Source organism: Orycteropus afer, unplaced genomic scaffold, assembly GCF_000298275.1.
Source record: "Orycteropus afer afer isolate SDZICR_OR568_19922 unplaced genomic scaffold, OryAfe1.0 scaffold00006, whole genome shotgun sequence".
Taxonomy (NCBI): domain Eukaryota; kingdom Metazoa; phylum Chordata; class Mammalia; order Tubulidentata; family Orycteropodidae; genus Orycteropus; species Orycteropus afer.
Genome location: NW_006921593.1, coordinates 11,070,336 through 11,087,652, shown reverse-complemented (window position 1 = coordinate 11,087,652; position 17,317 = coordinate 11,070,336). Strand labels below are relative to the sequence as shown.

Here is a 17,317-nt window from a genome sequence, read left to right as displayed (position 1 = left end):
CCGTCCTACCCAGAAGATGTCCCTAGGACACCAATACACCGTCCTACCCAGAAGATGTCCCTAGGACACCAATACACCGTCCTACCCAGAAGATGCTAGTCTTTCTGTCACTTTTCCTGGCTTCACCTGTCCCACAGCCCCGTCACCTCACCCAGAGCACAGGGCTGGTGAACGAATGGGCCGCACACAGCTGGCCGCTGCCTCCCCCACCCCCCAGGCTCCTCAGTCTTCCTGGACAGGAGGTCACAGGGCAGGGCCTACGAACAGCACGTGGACAAGGGTCACTGACCCTTAGCAGTCAGTTCCCTCAGCCGAGGGAGGGCTGCTGTCAAGTGGGGGTGCAGGCAACGTGCTAATACAGACAAATGGGGCCTGCCACTGTCGACCCTGCCCTCCCAGCTCCTCGTGCAGGACCACACATAGCAGGTACTTAACAACTGCCGAAGCAGCCTAGCTCAAGGCCCCTGGGGCCTCTGGCTGGACAGCAGACTGTGGGAGAGGGCTGCCTGCCCCCTGGGGACGGAAGGTTAAGCCGCAATGGCCCACCCTGCACATTCCTTCTCAGCATGATTTCAACTAGTTTTCTGGGTCTGCTTTGGGGTCCAGGAGGACTCGGGGCTGGGAGCCAGGCGGCTATGCCTCTGGTTGCTCAGGGTGAAGTGAGGTCTGTGGGGGTGTTAGGTGCTGGGACCCTCGCTTCCGGACACAGGTCTGGGTGCTGATGGAGGAAATGGGCCCCAGCGCCCTCCTTCTTCAACCACACAGCTCTGGCTGCTGGAGCGGGGGGGCTCATCTGGAGCGTGTCACTCACAGCTGGTCGCAGGGCAGTGGGTGGTCGGGGGCCTCCAGGTCCAGGCTGGGCTCGCTCACAAAGACGTCCCCCTTGCAGGTGACAGACCAGATGGCCTGGGGGGAGGGGCGGCCGTGCACCCTCCGGCTCTCACAACAGGACAGGCTGAGCAGGGCTAGCTGGGGGAACGGGACACAGTCAGTACTGGCCGGAGCCAGGGCAGGTCGGACTGGACGGGCCTCCTGCCCACCCACTCACCCAGTCGTTCATTTCCTGCTCGGTGGCGGCGGCCAGGCGTGCAGGCCACCTCTGCCGGGTCCTCTCGGGCGTGTACAGGGCGAAGGAGTGCTTGGCCTCATTCAGGACAGGCACCAGCACCGTCACCTCGTTGAGGAACAGGTGGATGTACTGTCCAAAGAGTGGGTGTCACAGAGGAATGAGGGATGCCGCTGGGCAGCACGGCCAAGCTCCCCATTGGGGCGTGAGGATGCCCCCCCTCAGGGGACAGCCAGGGACTGATTCTACAGAGCTCGTCCCAGGGGCCTCCTGTGGCTCTGCTTGTGGGCTAAGGGGCCAAGTTCTGTCATGGAGACGTTTGTGATGAATAAAGGCTGTATTTACATGTTGCTGGAAGAAGCCCTGGTGGTGCAATGGGTAAGTGCTTGGCTGCTGTGAGGTCAACAGTTCGAGCTCACCAGTTGCTCCACAGAGATAGATGAGGCAGTCAGCTTCCACAAAAATTACAGCCTTGGGAACTCCGTTGGGCAGCTCTATTGTGTCCTCTAGGGGCGCTGTGAGTCGGAACTGACTCTACGGCAGTGGGTATGATTTGGGCTTTGCTTCCATGAAGACTGACAACCTTGGAAACCCTCTGGGGCAATTCCACTCTGTCCTCTAGGGGCGCTGTGAGTTGGAACAGACTCCACAGCAGTGGGTGTGGTTTGGGCTTTGCTTCTATAAAAACTGACAGCCTTGGAAACCCTGTGGGGCAGTTCCACTCTGTCCTCTAGGGGCGCTGTGAGTTAGAACATAGCAGTGGTTTCAGGGATGGGTTGTTGCTAGTTGTAGTATTTACATATTAAGGGTATGCTTTTTGAGTTGCTTTAGGCACTCTGGAATAGAGTGTTGTAGGTTCAAGCCCAGCCAGCCTCCCACTTGCTGCGTGTGAGGGGACAGGCTGTCTCTCATGCTGCCTAGTTTCTCAGCTGAAAAGCAGAGCCCAGCAAACTGCTGCTGGAAGCAGGGAGAAAACCCTGTGAGGGCTCTAGAAGGGCCGCACACAGAGGCCACCATGGAAGGGGCTGCAGCCACCCAGGGGAAGGCACAGAGGCCACCATGGAGGGGGACAGTGGCCATCAGTGGCTGGAGTGTACTTTCTAAGCCTGCACTGATGGAAGGGGCTGCAGCCACCACAGGGGAAGGCACAGAGGCCACCATGGAGGGGGACAGTGGCCATCAGTCGCTGGAGTGTACTTTCTAAGCCTGCACTGAGCACCTCCAGATCCAGCATTCCCGCCCCGCTGCTCTGACCTTCCATGCACCCCCTCTCCCAGCCTGACTGCCCGCCCCCAGTGCTGCCGCACACCTTTTTCTCCTCGTGGAGCACGTAGTAGATGAACAGGATGCTGTCCCGTGTGCCGTCATGACCGGTGAACTGCTCCAGGGCCACACGCACGTCCACCCACTTGTGGGGCTTCCAGTCACACCACCACTGCAGTGTCCCCGTCTTCACCCACACCGACTGGACACGGGGTAGTCACAGGCAGGCCTTGGCGTCCTGTCCCCACAGACTCAACCCCAGAACCACCCTGGCCCCCTCCACCAGAGGCTCTGTGAGGAGGCCTGGCAGCCTCTGTGGGGGCTGTCACGAGGCCTTGACCCTCCCTCCATTTCCCAGTCACAACCCATCATGAGTGTTAGGCCCTAAGCCATTCAACACAGCTCCAGCCCCATGTTCCACATAGGGAAACTGAGGCTCGGGAAGCCCCTACGCTGTGCTCAGAGTCAGAGTGAGTCAATGGCAAAGCTAGGACCCTAGCCCGGGCGCCCCCCCTAGCCCGGGCACTGTGCTCGGCCCAGCACGGCCAGGGCACCCACAGCCCACGCCCCGTGACATCAGCTGTACCCTTCACATAACTCTTCCGTCTCCCCAGCTTAGCCGTGGGCCCTCCAAAGGACCGGGCATGGACAGCCTGGGGCGGGGCACCCAGGGTTCTGTCCGACCCGGGCGGGCACTCAGGCTGTGTGCTCTGTGGCGGAAGGACTGTAAGCCCTGCCCTGCGCAAGCCCTGCCCACTCCCCGTAGGAGGCTGCGGTCCGGCTAACAGGGCCACGCAGACCGGACGGCTCCATGGGGCCTGAACTAAAGCTGTTTAGGAAGACTTCAACCCTGAGTCCACCCACACAGCCTGGATGAGGTCCACCTCCCACACCTGTGGGGCACCTGGACGGGGTCCATCTCCCACCCCCACAGAGGGCCTGGACGGGGTTCAGCTCCCAGCTCCCGGAGGGCGGGTATACAGCAGGCGCTCGGTGGCCGCCTGCGGGGGCTGCGCCGCGCACGCGCACCTGCTCCACCGCCTGCTCGTAGTGGCGGAAGTTCTCCAGCTCGCGCTTGGTCCGCTCGGTGAGCTGCTGGAGAATCTGCTTCCTCCAGGCGGCGGTCTGGGCCGGCGTCACAGGCGGGGCCAGCGTCTGCACGGCGGAGGACAGGCCTGCAGGCCCGCCCGGGCCTCAGCGCCATGTTCGGTGATCCCTGGACCACTCCCCAGCCTCGCCCAGGTAGGCGGAGACCACAGCCATCTTTAATTTTGTGTATTTTTATGAAGTCACCTCTTTCTTGCTCGAAGGCTGGGACCTCCGAAAACAGCCTCACGAGCCCTCTACACTCACCCTGACGGGCAGGGGCGTTCGGCTGGAGTCTGAGGGCTGTGGGAAGGCTGGGGACTCGGGGTCGTGGAGGATGGGCAGTTGGGCGCGGGGGAGAGACCCGCAGCACAGTGGGGTCTCCTCAGACCCCATGGGACGGATGTGCCCCACCCCCAGCCCCGCCACTGTGGGCACGTCTTCTTGCCCCAGCCTCTGGGTCCCGGCCGCCACTTACCCACCGGAGCCGAGAACCACTTGAGTGTCGTGTGGGTCTCCACAGTGCAGCCTCCTCCGGACACCCAGGCCCACAGTGGGTGGTCGTCGGCCCCGTAGGGCTCCTCCAGGCCCAGTGGCAGCAGCCCCAGGGAGGAGAGGCCGGGGGGCTCGGGCAGCCCGGGTGCCGCGCGGCCGGGCGCCTTCCGGGGCTCCTTCAGGTCGATGTTGGTCCAGGGCAGCTCCGCCGGGGTGGAGGCCGGGCTGGAGGCCTCCTCACCTGGGCCCTCGGCCTGGCCAGTCTTTTCGGCTGCCCCTGCTGCGGGCCTGTCAGGCCCTGGTGCCAAGGCCGGGCTGCCCTTATGGGAGCTCTCCGTGCTGTCCAGAGAGTCTGCGGGGCGAGGCTGGTCAGGCCCTGGTCGGTCCAGTTCTGAGGACGTGTCGGTGTCGCTGGGGGCAGGGGACTCACCACTGGCTCTCACCTCATCGCCAAAGAAGCAGCCTGCGCTGGGGACAGAATAGGCAGGCCCGCCACTGGGTCACTGCAGGAACCCTCCCTCGGTGCCACTCCTCCCCCAACCATGTGGGTGACCTTGGGGCCACCGCTTCTTCCAGCTCATTCCTCCTCTGTTGGGCCTGCCTCCTGGGGAGCGGAAACCCCAGGGACATCAGTCCCCAGACCAATCGGTGCCTGGGGGGCAGGGAGCTGACACCCATTATCACTTTCTTTGTTGTTTGGAATCTGTTTGCTGGGTAAACTCCCTCAAATCACAATAAAAATTAAACAATAACCAAAAAGGCAGAACCTCGACCCTGCCCAGACCTGCTACCTCAAACTGCCATTCATAAACACTGGGCCACCAGTGGGTCGTGAAGTCAGTCCTGTTGTCTGATGCTGCGCAGCCGGTTCCGACCCACGGGGACCCTGTGCGGGCAAAGCAGCTCTGCTCCAGGAGGCTCTCAAGGCTGTGACCTCTCAGAAACAAATCGATTGCCAAGCCTGTCATCCGAGGTGCCTCTGGCTGGATTTGAACTGCCAACCTCTCAGTTTGTAGTCTAGCTCTTAAACTTAAAAATAAATTTTTTTTTTAGCTTTTGATTGTGATTTGGGTGAAAGTTGACAAAACAAATTGGTTTTCACTCAACAATTCACACACATTCTGTTTCATGACACTGACTGCAATTCCCACAATGCAACAGCACTGTCTCCCCTTCCTCCGTTTCTCCCGCTTCCTTCAGCCTTCTTTCCTATCCCTTCCGGAGTTTGGAGCTTTGTTGTTGTATGTGCTGGTTGGACCTGACTCATAGCGACCCCTCCTTGGGTTTCTGAGGCAGTATCTCTACGGAAGTACGTTGCCAAACCTTCCTTCTGAGGAGTGGGTGGTGGGTTTGAACCGCCAGCCTTCTGGTTAGCAAGCAGTCGAGTGCCTTAGGCACTACGCTAACAACAACATGTTGATTGTTCTGAGGAGTGCTATCTCCCTGATGTCACTGTTCACCTTTGTTGACCTATTGTTCGGCTGAAAGTTTAGCCCTGGCGGTGAGTTTGGTTCACCTCTTGAAGGGTACAGCGCTTCAACTTTCGGGCCACCTGGACTCTAGACTTGCTGAATTGGAAACCCTGGGGGAAGGCCTGGGCACCTGGTCTGAACAAGCGTCCAGGTGACTGGTGTGTGCTGTAGCCTAGAGACCCTCTACCATCTTCCCTGCTTTCCTGTGATAGGGGGCCTCAGTGAGACTTAAGAGTGCTGGGGCAGCCCAGGGCACCCCCTTGGGCTCTACCACAGACCTCACAGGTCGCCTTCCCCTCCCCCTCCCCCTCCTGAGCCCTCCCTCCCCACCGCTCAGCCCACAGCCTGGCTGTGGCTAAAAGCCTGGACTGCCGGACTCCATCCACACCACCCCTCGCTCCCTCCTGGGGGCTGAGGTGCAGGAGGTTCAGGTGGGGCGGCTGTGCATCGCTAAGTCGGTTTTCTACTCATGGTGACCCCATGGCAGCGTGGAACTACCCCATAGGGTCTCCCAGGCTGTCATCCTTATGGGAGCAGGTCATCTGGTCTGTCTCCCATGAAGCTGCTGGGTGCATTCAAATGCCAGCTTTTAGTTGGCAGCCAAGTGCTTAACTGTTGTGCCACCATGGCTCCTTAGGCCTTCAGGGAAGGGAGAAAACTCACACCTGGCCCTTTGTGGAAGGAGTCTGCTTGTCCCTGCCTGGAGGCAGGCCCACCCCAGGGGGTGGGGGCCTTACGCCAGCAGGCCACCCTCTGCACCCCATCTCACCTGAGGAGGCTGGATGAGCTGCCCGAGTGTGACCGGTCACACTCCCGGCTGGCAGCGATGGCCTTCCATGTCTTCCCGCTGAGTTCGCTGGGAGTGACGCCCTGCCGGAAGTATATGGCCCGGTCCTCACAGGAGATGCCCCAGACCTGGAACAGAGAGGCCCATGGGGTCAGGGGCTGGTGCCCACAGGGCTCCCTCTCCCCATGGGAGGACACACATGCAGCCGTGGGCAGGTATCCCCCCAGCTATGCAGTGGTGTGTGCGCAAGCACATTAGGGCTGAGGGTCACCTGAGGGGGGACGTGGGACAGTGTGGAAGTCGAATGCAGGAAGGGAAGCCCACAGAGGGACCAGACCGGGGGGAGCAGGGACCAAGCCGTCCTGGCCTCTGGCCTCAGAAGGACTCAGGGTTTTGGGGTAACAGGATGTGGGGGTGATTGCTGATGGATGCTGTGACTCAGAGTCCACTGTCACCACACCTTCCACATAGTGTCTGGGGGGAGGCTCACCCCCAGGGGAACCCAGAAGGGAGCCTGGTCTTTTTTAAGGTTACGTAAAGTGACCTCCTTAATCCTGAGCCCATTCTCTATAGCAGGTGTGGCCAGCAGGCAGTTTCCTTTTTCTGTTGTGCTAAGTATAGAGGTCCAGGAGCATTTTCACTCCCTCTACACGGCCGTCAATGACACGCTCGTCATGTTGTTCAGCCACCTCCATTAACCGCTCCTAAACTTCTCCATCACCGGATAGAGGCTGTGTCCCCTAAGTGCTATGTCTTCCTTTCCACTCCCTCCCACCTACTCCTGGACCACTAATAAGCTCTGGTCTCTGTACACATCCCATTTGGCATCTTAGCCCCTGCCCTTGGGGGCTGATGAACGCAGCTGTGCTGGGCAGCTGGTGGGCCAAGGACAGGTGGGCTGAGAGCAGCTCCTGCCCGGCCCCTCGCCTGCCCGGCCCGGGCAAGCAGGGGTCCCAGGGGCCCTGCTGGAGGCAGCATCAGCTCTTCCACTTAGTGGGGGCAGGTGGGCTCCACACTCAAGCTGTCATGTCCTCAGGCTCAGTCTCTGGGCTCGCTGCCAGGGTCTTTTGGCCTGGGTTGCCAGGGCAGACAGGAGGAGGGTGTGGGGGCACAGGAAAGACCAGCAGCGCCCCTGGGGAGAGCCTGCAGTCCAGTGCAGTGGGGGAGGGGTCCCCTTCACCTCAAGGGGCTACCATGGACCCGGTGCTCACTGCAGTGTTGTCCACGGCAGCCCAGGGGTAGACCCAACCCAGGGGGCCACCAACGGATAAGTGGAAACACAAGATACAGTGGATACCTCAGTGGGTATAACTTGGCCAGAAAGAGAGACGACATCCTGGGACATGCTGTCCCAGGATGAACCCTGTAACAGGATGCTGAGGCAACGCTACGCTGACCCAGAACAAACACCCCACATCGCTGAGGCACCTGGAACACGCAGCTGCACAGGGACAAAGTAGCTGAGAGATGCCCAGGCTGGTGGGAGGGGACAGGAAGACTGCTGAACGGGACAGAATCTGTTTGGGGTGATGGGAAAATTCGGAAATGGATAGCGGAGGCGTTTGCACACCATACCATTGGACAGTGCAAGCGAATATGGTTACAATGGTGACTTTTTAATATATATTTTACCGCAATAAAATTAAAACAAAACCCTCTGGGCACAGTTCTACTCTGACGTGTCAGGCCGCATGAATCCGCACCGACCCAGCAGCAACGGGGTTCTTTTCAGTTACTAATCTTTTTTTTGGTTGGAACAGTGTTTGTGTCTGTTCGAGGTGCAGACCATTGGGAGTGGCCCCCAGGCAAGCCCACTTGTTTCATTTACTCTGCTGTGGTTAACTGCTGGTACACTGGCCCCAGGGACTGGTGACAACAATGGTAAGACCATAAAAAACCAAAGCAAACCCAGGGCCATCAAGTCAGTTCGGGACTCCCAGTGATCCCCATTGGGTTTCCAAGGCAGTAAATCTTTATGGAATTAGAGTGGCCCATCTTCCTTCTGGTTAGCAGTCAGATGCCTTAGGCACTGCCACCAGAGCTTCTTTTCAGTAACAACTATAACAATAAAGTGATAAAGATCAGGCAATTTACTGTAGAGATACTGCCTCGGAAGGAGGGGTCACTGAGTTGAATCAACTGGATGACAGTGAGTTTTTATTGTATATATATATATATATACATATATATATATACACACACACATGCACACCCATACATATATATATATATGTATACACACACACACACACACACATATATAGTAATAAAAGGGAGCTCTGGTGGCACAGTGTCTAAGGCATTTGACTGCTAACCAGAAGGCTGGCAGTTCAAACCCACCAGCCGGCCACTCTGTGGAAGCAACACTGGGCAATCTACTTCTGTAGAGACACTGCCTCAGAAGGGGGTCTCTATGAGTCGGAATCGACTCAATGGCAATGAGTTTTTTTAAAGTAATAAATATCTGCTGAGTGACGCCTATGTGCCAGGGTAAAAAAAAAAAAAAAGGTGGCCACCCACTTGGAGTCGTAACAGCCCCCAAGCTTCCTCATCCATGAGGAGGGACACGGCACAGAGGATGTGGCATAGTGGAGGCTGTACAGAGGATGCAGCACAGAGGAGGCTGTGGCACAAAGGACACGGCACAGAGGAGACCACACAGAGGCTGCGAGAACCTGCATGTGTGAAGATCGGCTGACCCCATGCTGGAATGGGGGACCCAGCCCCACTGATTTCACCCACGTGTTTCTTGATGGAGCCCTTCTAGTGCCCGGGTGTGTGTCCCCCCAGATCTGTGCTCACCCCACTGTTCTGAGGATGGTCAGGCCTTTAGGAAAGCGACTCAGGACAAGTGAGGCTCTGGATCCCAGCAGCATAGGCCCTGGGCACCCTCACAGGCTGTGAAGAGTGCAGGGGCACACGGCAGCAGTCCTGAGGTGGGCTGTGGGAAGCCTGCCCATAGCACAGCCTGACTCTCTGTACCAGGAGTCCGCACTCTGAAACCCTGTGCTCACGGGATGCTGCCCAAGCCCTAGAGCGCGAGCTCAGAGAACCGCCCTGCACACCTGGGGGCCGACCCTGAGAACCCGGAGCACTGTTCCTATGCACCTGGGGGCTGACCCTGAGAACCCGGAGCACTGTTCCTATGCACCTGGGGGCTGACCCTGGGAGCCACGCGTCCTACACACCTGGTCACTGAGCCCCACGTTCACCATCACCATTTCTCCAACCATCTCAATCCAGCTGGTGCCACAGGGATTGTGTGAGTTGACACCTCTCCGGAACCACACCTGGGAGAATCAGAAATAAACAGCCTTCTTGGAGCACCATGGAAAGAAAAGGGTTTTTCTAAGCTCAGGGAGAATAAGTGAGTAATCTGAATCTTTTGTTCACATGACAGCCCCCTCCTGTCCTGACAGTGTCCCATGGGGCTGAGGAGGTCACCTGCCCTCAGCCTCATCAGTGCTGGTGGCTCCTGGTCCATTCTCTGGCTGAAGGCAGCATTACACTCCAGTAGGCAAGCAACTGCCTGGATCTCCCTAGAACCTTCTCCCCACCAGAGACTCTGGGGGGCCTCTCACCTATCTTCCTATGACCAGGGTGTCACTGCAGGGACTGAACCAGAGAAGGACTTGTCTGTGGACAGTGCCAGGAGGAGCACCAGCTAGACCTGCAATTTGCTGACCCTGACCCCCTGACCCCCTGACCCTAACTAGCTAGACCTGGAACCTGCTCACCCTGACCTTGACCCTAACCCTAACTAGCTAGACCTGGAACCTGCTAACCCTGACCCTAACTGTAACCCTAACCAATTAGACCTGGAATCTGCTAACCCTGACCTTAACCCTAACCATAACCCTAACCAACTAGGCCTGGAACCTACTAACCCTGACTCAAACCCTAACCAGCCAGACCTAGAATCTGTGAACCCTGATGGTGACCCTGACCCTAACTCTAACCCTAACCCACTAGACCTGCAATCTGCTAATCCTGACCCTACCCTAACTCTGACCCTAGCTCTAACCCTAAAGCTATCCCTAATAGTAAACCCTAACCCTGGTTCTAACACTAACCCCCTAACTCTAATCCTAGCCCTAAACTCTAACTCTAAACCCTAACCCTGTCCTTATATCCTAATTCTGACCCTGACCCCACCCCCAGCTGATGCTGACCTTGACCTGGGACATCCTGCCCACAGCCACCTAGGAGCTGGGTTTCCCTTCTCAGTCCCTCGCCTTCTCTCATGTGTAGCTTGCAAAAAGGCCACCTTACTGGGTCGCATTTTCCCATGTGAGTGAGGAGGTCCTCTCCGACGTTCTTGGGAACACGGTACTCTGGACTCACAGTCAGCACTGACAGCGCTCAGAGTCTGGTCCCAGTGCTTTGGGGGTGGCTGTGTGAGGCCGCACTTTCTTTTTAAAGATACACACGATCCCGCCACGTTTTCGCGGGTTTACATGTGGCCCTGACTCACCTGGCTGAAGACCCTCCAGCCTTGCCCTGCTGCTCCCCAGGGACCGTCCTTGCCTAGTCCCTTCCCACTGGGGTCCCCGGGCTGTGAGTGTCATTCACAGAAGCTGGATCAATGAGAGAACCCTCCAGCTCCTGCCGTCAGAACGCCTGAGCCAACTGCACCCGTTGCTCCCGGACCAGACCGAGCACCTGCAAACGCTCCTCTGAAGGCTGAGCAGCCTGGGCATACAGTGCGAGTGTTTGCTCGTTTCACCCTAAGGGGGCAGCACATTCTCCAAGACGGGGCTTGGAAGTCATGGCCTTGGGCAGTGGGATGCTCAGGGATTCAAGGAGAACAGTCCCCTGGTCCATCTTTGGGTGGGGGGGTGGCCCGAGGCCTCGGGACCTGCAGCACTGGAGAAGCCGGTGTGAATGTGGGTACAGGGCAGTCCCCTGACACGCGACTGGAAAGAAGTGCTCTGCGGCATCTGAAGTCCCCTTATTCTCGTGCCTCACCTCATACAATTAAAGCAAAAATGGTAAGCCCTGCACGGGAGCCAGGAGGGACGTCCGACTGATCGAGGGTCTCAGTAAATTAAACCCACTCCCACTGAGCTGGTTCCGACTCTTAGCAACCCCACGTGTCTCAGCAGAACTGTGTCCCACAGGGTCTTCCACGGCTGATTTTTCTTAAGTAAATTGCCAGGCATTTCTTGCAAAGCACCTGAGGGTGGGCTGTGGTCTCCCACCTTTTGGTTAGCAGCCGTGTGCCTAACTGTTTGCACTGCCCAGGACTCCTTCAGTAAGTTAGCTTCTGGTTGTTTGAAGTGTTAAGGTAATATTACTATCAGTACAGAGGTTTTGCATTTGACATGGGCTGGGGGCGAGGAAGCATTCTGTAGGTACCCGACACCCTGGCAACCCCCAACCATTGTGACAACAGAAAATGCACATTGCTTGATTTGTTCTAGTGGGTTTTGTTCTGATGGGCTTATGCCACGCTCTGGAGAACAAAGAAATACAACCATCCATGTGGAGCGCAGCAGCTCTGGTGGTGCAGTGGTTTAGCACTTGGCTGCTAACCAAGAGACAGGCAGTTTGACCCCACCCAATGGCTCGGGGAAGAAGAGCTGGTGATCTGCTCCCACAAATACTGTCGTTATCAGGTGTCGTTGGGTCGGTTCCGGCTCACAGCATCCCCATGTACGACAAAACGGGACAGTGCCCGGTCCTGAGCCATCCTCACAGTCCTTGCTGTTTCAGCCCACTGTTGCAGCCAGCGTCAGTCCACGTCGGTAAGGTGTTCCTTCTCTCACCGACCCTCTACCTGACCGAGCATGCTATCCTTCTCCAGGGACCAGTCCCTCCTGAAAACATGACCAAAGTATGAGAGGCTAAGTCTCACCTTGCTCATTTCTGAGGAACACTGACTGTGCTTAATCTAAATACAGTTAATATAATCTGTATTTGTTCATTCTTCTCACAGTCCGTGGTGTATTCAATATTATTCACCAGCACCACAATTCAGATGTGTCAATTTTTCTTCGGTTTTCTTTATTCTTTGTCCAGCTTTCACAAGCACATGAGGTGACTGAAAATACCACAGCTCAGGTCAGGTGCACATGAGTCTTCAAAGTGACATCTTTGCTCTTCAACACTTTATAAAGAGGTTTTTTGCAGCAAATTAACCCACTGCAATACGTTTGATTCCTTGACTGCTGCTTCCATAAGCATTGATTGTGGATCCAAGTAAAATGAAATCCTTGACAAAGTCAATCTTCATTTATCATGATGTTCCTTATTGGTCCAGTTGTGAGGATTTTTGTTCCCTTTATGTTGAGGTATAACCTGTACTGACAGCTGCAGTCTTTGATCTTCATCAGTAAGAGCTTCAAGTCTCCTTCACTGTCAGCAAGCAGGTTGTGTCATCTGCACGTCTCAGCTTGTTAATGAGCTTTTCCCTCCAATCCTGATGCCACGTTCTTCTTCATATAGTCTAGCTTCTTGGATTATTTGCTGACAGTACAGATTGAATAAGTATGATGAAAGGATACGACTCTGACACACATCTTCCCTGATTTTAAACCACGCAGTGTCCTTAAAAATCACAGCAGAGGAAACGCTACGGGGCAGTTCTACTCTCACACGGGGTTGCTAGGAGTCAGAATGGACTCTACGGCTGCACCACCATGTTAGAGTCCACCAGAACCAGTGCTGAGTAAAAACAATATGTTTGTAAAACTTCACCCAAACCACAATCAAAAGTTAAAAAAATAAAAAAAGGAAGAGTTAAGGCTGAGTGCCCCATTGTACCTTCTGGTCTTTGGTGATGGCCCAGACTACACTGACGCCCACTGAGATGTGTGTGATCCCATTTTCAGCCATGGGGGGTTCCACGATGGACCAGGAACTTCCTGCAGCCCAGAGGGAAACCAAGGCGCCTCCATTAGCTGGGAGGGCTGCAGCAGGCACCCCCCCCCCGTGTCTCCCAGCTCTGGGCACCCCCTCATTATCTCCAGCTCTGGGCACCTGCCCCCCTCCTCCGCATCTCCCAGCTCTGGCCCCTCCATGTCCCCCAGCTCTGGGGCATGGGATGCCCCAACACCCACCTTTGGGATCGTGCCTGCTAATGCCTTCCCGAACCAGGGCCTGCCCCTCCCAGAGCGTGGCCCACAGGAGATCGTGGGGTCCACAGCTGATCTGGACCACCTCGCCTGGGGTGTCCACAAGGGACCACGAGGAGCCCTCAGGGTTAGGGTGGCTGACGTCCTCTCTGTACCACACCTGGAGGGAGAGAAACCACAGGCGGCCCGGGCTGGGTCAGGGGGCCAGAGGGCAGCTTGCCCTGGCTGCAGGGGAAGAGAGGCAGTATTTGCATCTGTCCACACATGGCCGAGCTTGAGGTCCTTCTGGAGAACAAGGACATGCATCCTCACTGCACAGATCTCCCCTGACCTCACTGTCACTGGGATCACTGTGCCGCGTTAGATGACACCAGGACGAAAGAATGCAAACCAAGGACTTTGGCTTCCTCGGGGTTAGGCCGGGAGTCCCTGGGTAGTGCCAATGGTTAAGCACTCTCCAAGCAGCTGAAAGGTCAGCAGTTCAAACCCACTCAGAGGCCACTCAGAAGACAGGCCTGGCAGTCTGCTTACAAAGGTCACAGCCTTGAAAACTCCGTGGACCAGTTCTGCTCTGTACACATGGGGCCGCCAGGAGTTGGAGTCGACTTCACCGAACCGAGACCAACATAGGCCTGGTGAGCCCCTCACTGGCGTGGTGGGCGCCCCAGGTGAATTCCAGCCACCTGCTGTTGCCCAGTAGCCATGCACCCCCTAGTGGTGAAGTGTGCTCATGACGCCTGTTTGTAGGGGAAAGTGGTCTGGGAAGGTTCAATGAGAAAGCCTCAAAACCCCTTTCTGAAAAATGTCTAAAACGCCCACTTTCTTTTCTCCTTCATCCATTAAATACTTGAAGAAAGTGACCACCATCAAATGACTGTCTGAAGACGAGCAACCTGCTCATGTTGTGCACGCTACTTTATGCCTTTTGGGCTCAGCAGCTGGGTCCCCAGGGCTGGCAAGTCCCTCTGGAGAGCTGTCTTCAAACAACTTGCCACCACCCCTAGAACCAACACCGCAGAGCAGGCCTGGGATGCCCTTCGCTCTCTGGTAGATTTGGGACCCATCTGTCTCCGGACACCTCCCAGAGCACAGGGTCCCCGCATGTCAACAGGTGTGGCCCAGGGCAGGGCTGGTCCCAGCAGGCACATGCTGAGTGCAAACACGGCTTTCTTTGTCCCTCCCTGAAGTGCGCTGTCCCTGGCCAGCAGCCCACACTCTTTGCCTGGCCCCTGCCCACCACCCTTCCGCCAGGATGAAGATGGGGGTGTGGTTTAAACTAAGCCCAGGTCATACACGAACCCAGGGGGTAAGCCTGCTAAGAAACCTGTCTTGACTATTCCAGAGCCAAGCTGCTGGATTCTAGTCTGTCCTAACAAGCTACTGAATCATCACACCTCACCCACTGCTTCGGAAGGAAGACTGAGCAATCTACTTCCGTAGAGATACGGCCTCAACCCAAGGAGGGGTTGCTATAAGTCAGAATCGACTCCGTGGCAGTGAGTTGTTTTTTTTAACCCACTGCTATCAAGTCGGTTCCGACTCACAGAGACTGTAAGACAGAGTAGAATAGGGTTCCTAGGGCTGTCAATCTTTATGGAAGCATTTCACCTCATTCTCTTATGGTTAGTGGGTTTGAACTGCTGACCTTTTGGTTAGCAGCCAAATACTTTAATCACTGTGTTATCATAGCTACTGAATAATCACACAGTACCTAAATAATCCCATAGATCTAAAACCATGAACAAAGTACATGTGGGTCACCCGTGACTTGGGGCCATCTGTGTCACTGCTGCCTTCAGAGCTTGGTTTTCAGGGCAGGTCTTTGCTTAGTTCACAAGCTCCCTGAAGGCAGGATCTTCTCTCCTTTCTAAATACCCATCTACTCACCCATCTAACCAGCTGTCCATCCATCCATCCACCCACCCAACTATCCATCCACCCAGCCAGCCAGCCATTCCCCAATCTACCCAACCATAAACCCACCCACCCATCCATCCACCAATCCACCTAACCATCCACCCAGCCATCCGGCCATCCACCCACCCAGCTATCCATCCACTCACCCATCCAGCCATTCATCCACCAATCCACCCAACCATAACCCACCCATCCAGCTATCCAGCAATCCACCCAACCATATACCCACCCACCTATCCATCCCCCAACCCACCTAACCATACACTCACCCAGCTATCCATCCATCCACCCGCCCATCCATCCATCTATCCATCCACCAGTCTACCCAAGCATACACCATTCTCATCCAGCCATACACCCACCCAGCCATACACCCACCGAGCTATCCACCCATCAATACGGGTACCTATCCATCTGTCCACCCACCCACCCGTCTTCCTGCCCAACCATCTACTCATCTGTCCTCACTGCTATTGGAGACCTGCTGTGTGGGAGGCACCAAGGGCGCTCCCAGGGAGCACAGAGTCCATCTGAGGACAGTATTGGTGGCATCTGAGCACAGGGTGGGGCACAGAGGCTCGGAGGAGGGGCAGACCAGCACCAGGTGAAGGGTCAACGTCAGGGGCTCCTTGGAGGGGTGGGGCGCAGCAAGCCCGCAGGACAGGAGGGCTCAGAGGAGGGGAGTGTGGCTTGTTCTGCTTTTGGGAGCCGGGAGCTGTGCCACCTACAGTTAGTGGAGGGCCAGCCTGCTCAGGGAAGCCCAGCTCCGGGAGTAGGAGGCCAGGCGAGAGCCTCTGGGGCAGCCCCTCCTTCCCCCACTCCGGCCCCACGCCAGCCGCCTCCTGTCCAAGGTCAGCCTTACCTTTCCCTGCAGAGACACTGCCCACACTGACAGGCGGCCCACCGGCTCATCTGTGATCTCCCACCCGCCCACGGACAGGTCGTTAAAGGGGTCAGGCAGCTGCTTGGGGTCATCCTTCGAAGGGATCTGAGCCAAGGAGGGAAGGGGCAGCGGCAGTCAGAACCTGTGCTGGGTGTCCCCACCTTCCTGTCCTGGAGGCACCTGGACCACTCACTCTCCAGCCCATGATACTGCCTTCCACCCCCAGCCTCGTCCCACAAATCCCTGCCTTTCCAGTTGCCTCTGATGGCTGAGGAAGCAGCACCAGTGCAGGGCTCCCGGCCGCTGTCCCCCTGCCCTGGCCTGCTGCCAGCCACCGTGCTGGAGGGCAGACACACACTCGAGACTCTGGCTGCGTGCCCTGCGTGACCTGACCACCGTGAACCCTGTCGCCCCAGCCATCTACCCACTGGGGCGGGAGCCTGGGTGGGTGCTCACGGGGCAGGGCTGGGGCGGAAGCCTGGGTGGGTGCTCACGGGGCAGGGCTGGAAGCCTCACTTCACAGGTGGGACCCTCAGAGGTCTCCTGCGTGCCCGAGGCCCCGCTCTCCTTTGAGAGCGGAACAGGAGTCCAGGCCTCTTGGCCCTAAGTTTGGGATTTTTCTGGGTCACTGGAACAACTCAAGAGCCAGATGCAGCTCCCGTGGGGGTGGGTGGGAGTGGGGGTCGAAGTGCTCAGACTGAAGGGCCCCAGTAGGGACGACACCCTGACACTCAGCTCAGGTCAGCCTGCTGTCCTGGGGCTTCCTGTCAAACAAAGGGAGACGCAGCAGCATGGGGGCCGCGACAGGAGAGCAGCTCGGAGGCCTGCAGGAGGTTGGGCCTGGAGGACCCCGGGCGTAGGCGGGGAGGGGGCTTCTGCGGGGACCTTCTATCAGTGGACCCCTGGCCCTGAGGGGAAGAGCTCCCTGGAAGATTTCTGTTGATCCTCTCAGCACCGTCCCACTCCCAGGACCCCCCCACTCCCCCCTACTCCCCCAGGCCCTCCTTCCCTACACCCTGCCCCCACCCCAGCCGCGGAGACCTTGGCCCTGTTGATCCTCTCAGCTCCATCCCACTCCCAGGACCCACTCTCCCCCCGCCCCCCAGCCGCGGAGACCTTGGCCCAAGAATCTCGGGACTTGTATCTCCTGTACCGGATCCACCTCCGCCGCCGCACACAGGAGTTCCACTTCTTGTCCCTGGTGTAGGTGGCAGGGAAGTCGATGGCATATGTCCACCCCTGGAACATCACAGGAGGCTCTGTAAGCTGAGT

At 57.1% G+C, this 17,317-nt stretch overlaps 1 protein-coding gene across 1 annotated transcript in view; it reads right to left on the bottom strand.

Annotated features, from left to right (window-relative positions):
* TECPR1 (tectonin beta-propeller repeat containing 1) overlaps positions 1 to 17,317 on the bottom strand; it is a 30,166-nt gene that overhangs the window by 11,266 nt on the left and 1,583 nt on the right. Inside the window, exons 3-13 of the mRNA XM_007942651.1 lie at positions 17,162 to 17,284; positions 16,025 to 16,150; positions 13,231 to 13,405; positions 12,935 to 13,035; positions 9,358 to 9,459; positions 6,152 to 6,297; positions 3,894 to 4,378; positions 3,359 to 3,504; positions 2,376 to 2,531; positions 1,049 to 1,198; positions 812 to 969 (exon numbers count right to left, since the gene is read on the bottom strand). Of these exons, the coding sequence (XP_007940842.1) occupies positions 812 to 969; positions 1,049 to 1,198; positions 2,376 to 2,531; positions 3,359 to 3,504; positions 3,894 to 4,378; positions 6,152 to 6,297; positions 9,358 to 9,459; positions 12,935 to 13,035; positions 13,231 to 13,405; positions 16,025 to 16,150; positions 17,162 to 17,284 (1,868 nt within the window). The remainder of the gene's footprint in view (positions 1 to 811; positions 970 to 1,048; positions 1,199 to 2,375; positions 2,532 to 3,358; positions 3,505 to 3,893; positions 4,379 to 6,151; positions 6,298 to 9,357; positions 9,460 to 12,934; positions 13,036 to 13,230; positions 13,406 to 16,024; positions 16,151 to 17,161; positions 17,285 to 17,317) is intronic.